This window comes from Triticum aestivum, chromosome 6B (assembly GCF_018294505.1).
Source record: "Triticum aestivum cultivar Chinese Spring chromosome 6B, IWGSC CS RefSeq v2.1, whole genome shotgun sequence".
Taxonomy (NCBI): domain Eukaryota; kingdom Viridiplantae; phylum Streptophyta; class Magnoliopsida; order Poales; family Poaceae; genus Triticum; species Triticum aestivum.
Window position 1 is genome coordinate 344,842,684 of NC_057810.1, and position 7,353 is coordinate 344,850,036.

At 44.5% G+C, this 7,353-nt stretch overlaps 1 protein-coding gene across 1 annotated transcript in view; it reads left to right on the plus strand.

The window, feature by feature from the left end:
* Positions 1-2,475, plus strand: part of LOC123137125 (UDP-N-acetylglucosamine transporter ROCK1) — an 8,222-nt gene extending 5,747 nt beyond the window's left edge. Inside the window, exons 4-7 of the mRNA XM_044556725.1 lie at positions 358-556; positions 627-770; positions 1,736-1,810; positions 1,900-2,475. Coding sequence (XP_044412660.1) covers positions 358-556; positions 627-770; positions 1,736-1,810; positions 1,900-2,064 — 583 coding nt within the window. The 3' untranslated portion in view covers positions 2,065-2,475. The remainder of the gene's footprint in view (positions 1-357; positions 557-626; positions 771-1,735; positions 1,811-1,899) is intronic.
* Positions 2,476-7,353: the final 4,878 nt, after the last annotated feature.

Here is a 7,353-nt window from a genome sequence, read left to right on the forward strand (position 1 = left end):
CAGAAGGCCCATCCTTACATCCTCCCTGCTATTTGTCAGAATTCTGATTCGGCTGATTCCTTGATTAATGCTTGTGTTTCATACATTTAAGGAGTTGCCTCTTTCTTTATAAAAGTAAGTGTACTGTCTTTTGTGTTCCACATATCACATTGGTTTGATCCATGTGGGGCAGAACAAATCTTGGCAATTTATTTTACGGGCGAATAAACGTGTGTAATTGCGTTGTCTTAATAACGTGTTGGCGGGTGCTTAGTAGTACCCTCGGTATCATTGCTTTTCTATTCACTCTGCGGATATCTATCTATCTGGAGTGATTTCATACTCATTTGGTTGATTTCTTTTGGGGTCATTTTGCAGGCAAAAACAATCGCCCAAACAAATTTTAGCATTAGCCCTCTTAATCACTGCGGCTGTCCTTTTAAGCATTGGGGAGAGTAGCAGGAAAGGTGCAAGTGGTGGTAGCTCTGATTATGTCTTACTCTATGGAATCATTCCTGTTACTGTTGCATCTGTTTTGTCTGGTTTGGCCTCTTCGTTATGTCAGTGGGCATCTCAGGTTAGACTCGTCATTTTACTTTCCAGGAAGGAGTTTATCGCCACCATTAACATTTTTTCAACAATTGCAGGTTAAAAAGCATACATCCTACATGATGACTATCGAGATGTCATTTATTGGGAGTATGTGCTTGTTAGCAAGTACCTTTCAGTCACCAGACGGAGAAGCCCTGAGAATATATGGTTTTTTCCATGAATGGACTTTATGGACAGTGGTGAGTACTCTTTGTTATTTTGTTATGCCTTGTTTCCTCTTGCTATTAGGTCAATTTGAGCAAAACAAAATCAGTACAATGCATTACAAACCCATAAGATCATAATCATAATATATTCTAGTTGCATAAAATAAACCGGCATTGAGATGGCTAAGTAAAGTGCGACAGAACCTGACAGTACACCTGAACTAGTTCCTGCCTCCCTTTTTGATGAAGGCATGAAGTTATGTCCTCCCTTTTGGATTGTATTCTGACTTTGAACACTGTGCCAGTCATGAATTATTATTTTTAAATAATCCGTTATGGGATTGGCTAAGTATCAAAAACTTCATCTGCAATCTGTTTCCACTTTGCACCCAAAGGGATTTCAGTATCTGCTACAGCCATTGTTTACGACGGTGGAAGAATATGGGTAACTACTTCAATAGAGATGGCCAGATGGCACGACATAGGGCGTTGAGGAGTAGAAAATGTGTCAGGGGGCAAAGACATAATAGATTGTTAAACTACTACTAATATTGCTTGATTCCTAATTGATACATGCGGTGCCCCTTTTGTAGTCTTCAGAAATGGGCCATTGATCTGCGAGTCATATGGCCACTGCTTCCCTTTGTGATACTACAATCTTATGCTAATCATTTGAGGTAAAAGATAAATCTTTGAACTGATTTAAAGAGCATCACTAACATATCCAATACACACACTTTCATTTCAAATGATGATTTGGGCCATTCATGATCAGGAAGGACCATTGACTTCCCTTTGTGGTACAATTTCATGCTATTTACTTGAGTTAACTATATAGGAACACTTGGAAAAATCTTCTCAATAATTTTAAAGTGCATCTGTAATATATCCAAATGTACATAGTTTCAATTCAAAAGATGATTTGTGGAAAGTATGAAAAATGCTGTATGTTACATGAATCTTTAAACCTCAATAGTAATCTTCACTCATTTCCTCAGATACCAGTGTTAATGAATGCTGTCGGTGGGATTCTTGTTGGTCTTGTCACATCTTATGCAGGAGGTATTAAAAAGGCAAGCGCTTGAACTACCACTAAATGGAATACACTTTCCTTTATTTGGACCGAAAAATTGAACTATCCTTTTTTTTCTTTTCTTATCAGGGTTTTGTGATTGTTTCGGCTCTCCTTGTAACTGCATTACTCCAGTTTCTATTTGATGGGAAGCTGCCATCACTGCATTGCCTGGTGGCACTGCCACTTGTTATGACAAGCATATTCATTTACCAGAAGTATCCGTACGTTGATAGAAAGAAGAAAGACAGATAAACATGCTCGTCAGAGGAAGGTTTTACTTAGCATCAGCTCAGCATAATATTGACTAGTATTTTATCCCACGGAAGTTGAAGGGTACTGAGAAAATGGGGCAATGTATCAACCATCTGTCGATCCCCACTGTGAATTGAATTATTACTAGCTTCACTAAACATGTAATCGATTCCAGTTAATTTCATGTTGGTTGTATTGTCTTCTACTCTTGAGCTATTGTTGTGTGGACCAAGCCTTTCCGAGTATTATATTTTGGGCTGTTGTGATTGTTTGAACTTTGATCATGAGGAGAGGAGGAAACATCATCTTCCATACTAATTGTAACAGAACACCACAATCCTTGTATTCTGGCAACTTAGGGTAATATTTCTCATTTCAATTTAGCGCCATCTTATGATGGTTCCATCATCATCAGACCAAATGAGTTGCTTGTCATTTTCTTGCTAACGTTCTCACTATGCTAGAACACAGTGGCAGATGTGCCCAATATGTTCCTGGTCCCAGCTAATGATAGGATTGTGGGCCCCTGCTCTGTCCACTTTGTTAATTTTGATTGGATTGCGTTCCCCCTGTCGCCAGTACTGTTTTGTAGCAGCTCCCAGTTACACCACCACCCATTTTGATTGTAAGAGCATCCCCAACAGGCTCCCAGGGCGACTCTTTTCCGCGCCGGTGCCGATTTTTTTTCCAGTCGTGCCCCCAGGACGCCGAAATCTGCCGGTTTGGCCTGTTTTTGGGCCCGGCGATCCCAGGACGAACCCAGCACAGTGGGGGGAGCTCGGGGGCTCTGGCGGAAGGGGAAAACACGCCTGGGCCACACTGTCAGGCGAAAAGTCAAGGCAATCATTCAGATTCGCCCCCCACCCCCGCGCGCTTGGCCACCACCCCGCCGATCCCGGCGCCGCCCACCGCCCAGCATCGCTAGATAGGCCATTCCCCGTCGGAAAAGAGAGAAGGTCTCACTGCGGAAACCTTTCCACCACCTTCTGGGCGAGTTTTCCGGCGCTCCAGCCACGCAGGGCGGCATACCGGCGACTCTGCGCCCACCGCGCCCGCCAGGTGTTCGGCGATTTGCCTGCTCGGCCGATGGACTCGGACGACGAGGAGGCGCTCGCGGCATTGCTGGAGGAGGAAGCCGATGCCGACGTCCAGGACGAGGAGCATCTCATGGTCCTTGCCGCCCTTGCCAGCCTGCTCGCGAGCAATGAAAAGCCACGGCGAGGAGGCTCGGCGCTGGGGCGGCTGAAAGCAAAGAACCGGCATCGTCTGGAAGGCTATTGCATGCTCTACTCCGGCTACTTCGCCGACGCTTCATTGCACGGCGACAAAGTATTTCGGCGTCGTTATCGGATGAGTCGAAAGCTTTTCCTCAGGATTGTGAATTCCATCCGGGAGTTCGGCAGCTACTTCAAGTGCAAGAAGGATTGCACCGGCAAACTTGAATTCACCCCAAACCAGAAGTGCACGACAGCTATGAGGATGCTTGCATACGGAGCTCCCGATGATTCCCTTGACGACTACGGGCGCATGGCCGAGTCCATAACCATTGAGTGTTTCTACAAGTTCTGCAGGGCAGTGGTGGCAGTGTTTGGACCGCAATACTTGCGATCACCCGATGTTGAAGACACTGCTCGGATCCTAGCACATAATGCAGCAAGAGGATTTCCTGGGATGCTTGGAAGCATTGACTGCATGCATTGAAAATGGAAGAACTGTCCATTTGCTTGGCAGGGGATGTACAAAGGCGCCAAAGGCGGTTGCAGTGTGGTACTTGAGGCAGTGGCCACACAGGACCTCTGTATTTGGCACTCCTTCTTTGGTATGCCAGGAACTCACAATGACATCAACGTGCTGTAGTGCTTCCTGTCTTTACCAAGCTTGTTGAAGGTCATGCTCCTCCGGTAAATTTCGAGGTCAATGGTCAGCACTACAACAAGGGGTACTACCTAGTGTTGGGGAACGTAGCATGCAATTTCAAAAAAATTCATACGATCACGCAAGATCTACCTACGAGATGCATATTGTAGGATCGAAAGTATGTCTAGAGGGGGGGGGGGTGATTAGACTACTTGACCAAATAAAAATCTAGCTTTTTCCCAATTTTAGTTCTTGCCAGATTTTAACAACTTAGCACAAGTCAAGCAATCAACCTACACATGCAATTCTAAGAGTATAGCAGCGGAATGTAAAATAATTGCATATGAGGGTAAAGGGAGGAGTTTGAGAGAGCAAACGCAATGTTGACACGGAGATTTTTTATCCGTGGTCCCGATAGGTGGTGCTATCGTACATCCACGTTGATGGAGACTTCAACCCACGAAGGGTAACGGTTGCGCGAGTCCACGGAGGGCTCCACCCACGAAAGGTCCACGAAGAAGCAACCTTATCTATCCCACCATGGCCGTCGCCCATGAAGGACTTGCCTCACTAGGTATAGATCTTCATGAAGTAGGCGATCTCCTTGCCCGTACAAACTCCTTGGTTCAACTCCACAATCTTGTCGGAGGCTCCCAAGTGACACCTAGCCAATCTAGGAGACACCACTCCCCAATAAGTAACAAATGGTGTGTTGATGATGAACTCCTTGCTCTTGTGCTTCAAATGATAGTCTCCCCAACACTCAACTCTCTCTCACAGGATTTGGAATTGGTGGAAAGAAGATTTGAGTGGAAAGCAACTTGGAGAAGGCTAGAGATCAAGATTTATGTGGTAGGAATGGAAGATCTTGACCTCAACACAAGTGTAGGTGGTTCTCTCTCAGAAAATGTATGCTGGAAGTGTAGGCACGTTCTGATGGCTCTCTCCACGAATGAAGAGTGGGTGGAGGGGTATATATAGCCTCCACGCAAAATCTAACCGTTACACACAACTTACCAAACTCGGTGGGACCAAATCGTGAAACTCGGTCAGAGCGATTTAGGAAATAATGTGACCGTTAGGATTTTTGGTGGGACTGGCATATCATCTCGGTGGGACCGATATGGTTAGGGTTAGGGCATAATGTAATCTCGGTGGGATCGATTACACAAACTCGGTGAGACCGATTTTGGTAATGGACACACAGAGGGTTGGTCAAGCAAACTCAGTGGGACCGATTCGCTCATCTCGGTTGGACCGAAACGTTACGAAAAAGAAACAATGAATTTGCATTGCAATCTCGGTGGGACCGATCGCTCATCTCGGTTTGAATGAAATGTTACGAAAAGGAAACAGAGAGATTGCAATCCCATCTCGGTGAGACCGAGATCCCTATCGGTGAGACCAAAAAGACTAGGGTTTGTGGCTGTGGCTGTGACATCTGAACTCGGTGGCGCCGGATAGATAGTTTCGGTGGGGCTGAGTTTGACTTTTGTTTTCGGTCAGATGTGGATGTGAGAAAGTAGTTGAGGGCTTTGGAGCATATCACTAAGCATTTTGAGCTAGAGACTCATTAAGCAACACCTCATCCCTCCTTGATAGTATTGACTTTTCCTATAGGCTCAATGTGATCTTGGATCACTAAAATAGAAAATGTAGAGTCTTGTGCTTTGAGCTTGAGCCAATCCTTTTTGTCCTTAGCATTTTGAGGGATCCACTTTTCTCATCCATGCCATGCCAATCATTGAGCTTTCCTGAAATATTTATCTTGAAATAGCATTAGCTCAATGAGCTATATGTTGTTAGGAATTACCAAAACCACCCAGGGATAGTTGCACTTTCAATCTCCCCCTTTTTGGTAATTGATGACAACATATAGATCAAAGCTTCGACAAGTGATAATAAGATTAAAAAAACATCGTCGCTTTGAGAAGTATGTGATAAGTAAGAGCTTCCCGTAAATTTGTGCACTATTTGAAAATTTGCTTTGGACTGCAAATGCACAATGAGTTAGGATCATGGGTCACTCTTCCATGTCACATACATCTTGGTGGAGCGCTCAAAATGATAATAGTTAAACACATGCACTCATCACCAAGCAAAGAGAATGATCATATAAGGATATGAAAGATAATGTCATCCAACAAGCATTAAGGTAGCATATGATCAAACACATGATCATCCAAGTATCTCACAAAAGGCATAATGTATCAAGCAAAGCACACACACAAAAAAAGGTTCAACCACCAAAAGCAAGAGAGATAAAAAGCAACACTCTCTCTCGAAGCCTATGATCTATACATTTTTCTCCCCCTTTGACAACAATTTACCAAAAAGTTCAAAAATTCATAGTACTAATCGACTCTCAAGCTTGGTATTCATGTGGTGGTGTAGAGATGACTCCAACGACAAAAGCATCAGTTGATGTAGCTGGAGCTGGTCGAGTAGGAGCTGGAGCTGGGGGCATTGAGGCTGTAGCAGCTGGTGCAGATGATGTAGCTCTGGTGTCTGGAACAGGCACTGCTGCAGATCTCTGACCTCTGGGCACTCTGGCAAATGCATCTGTGGTAGACTTGCCCTTCTTCTCCTCCACTTCCTCCTGAAGTTGCTCAACTGCAGTTTGTATTTCTGTGACCTTCACATCAAGTGCATAAAACTTCTGCTCTATGATTCTCTCCAAGCTCTCCTGGTTTTGAGTCAGGGTGGCCAAGCCCTTCTCAATCCTCAAGGTGGAGGCAATCAAGTAGCCAAGTTGGTCTTGCTTGCTCTTCAAAAACACTTGAGATGCCTCTTCTGCAGTTGGCATCTTAGCAGCTTTCTCTGCCCTTGCTTTCTCTCTCTTTTCATGTGTTTGCACAGATGATGGTTCTTCCTCATTCATCTCAACAGTGTTGTCTTCAAATTCAGGATATAGGGGTAGATGCTCCTTGTCCAAAAGATATGTGCCTGTGCCCATCTTTGAGTTGATGAGCTCCTGAATGTGTGGAGCATACCCAAAACTCCTCTTCCGATCAGCTGCAGTCCTCTTGATTGTTTCCACAATCAGGCTCATGACTTTGAATTTCTGAGGTATGTCAAACAAGTGTAACAAGTTGATAGCATGACCTCTGATCATCCTGTGATCTCCTGACTTGGGAAGCAATGTATGCCTGAGTATCCAATTGATAGTAGGCAGACCTGACAACAAGTAGTGCACAGATCCAAGCTTGTGAGTTTCCAAAGCTTTGTTTGGGATCTCTCTGTACATATGAGCCATAGAGTTGTGGTTTTTCTTCTTCTCTGCATATACATCCAAGTCATCTTCAGATTCCTTAGGGGCATTGATCAGCTCAGCCCATTCCTCAACTGTGGATTGGTACCTAGTACCCTCAGACATCCAGACAATCCTCCCATCTGGGTAGAAGTGAGCTGTGGAGTAAAACTGCATGATGA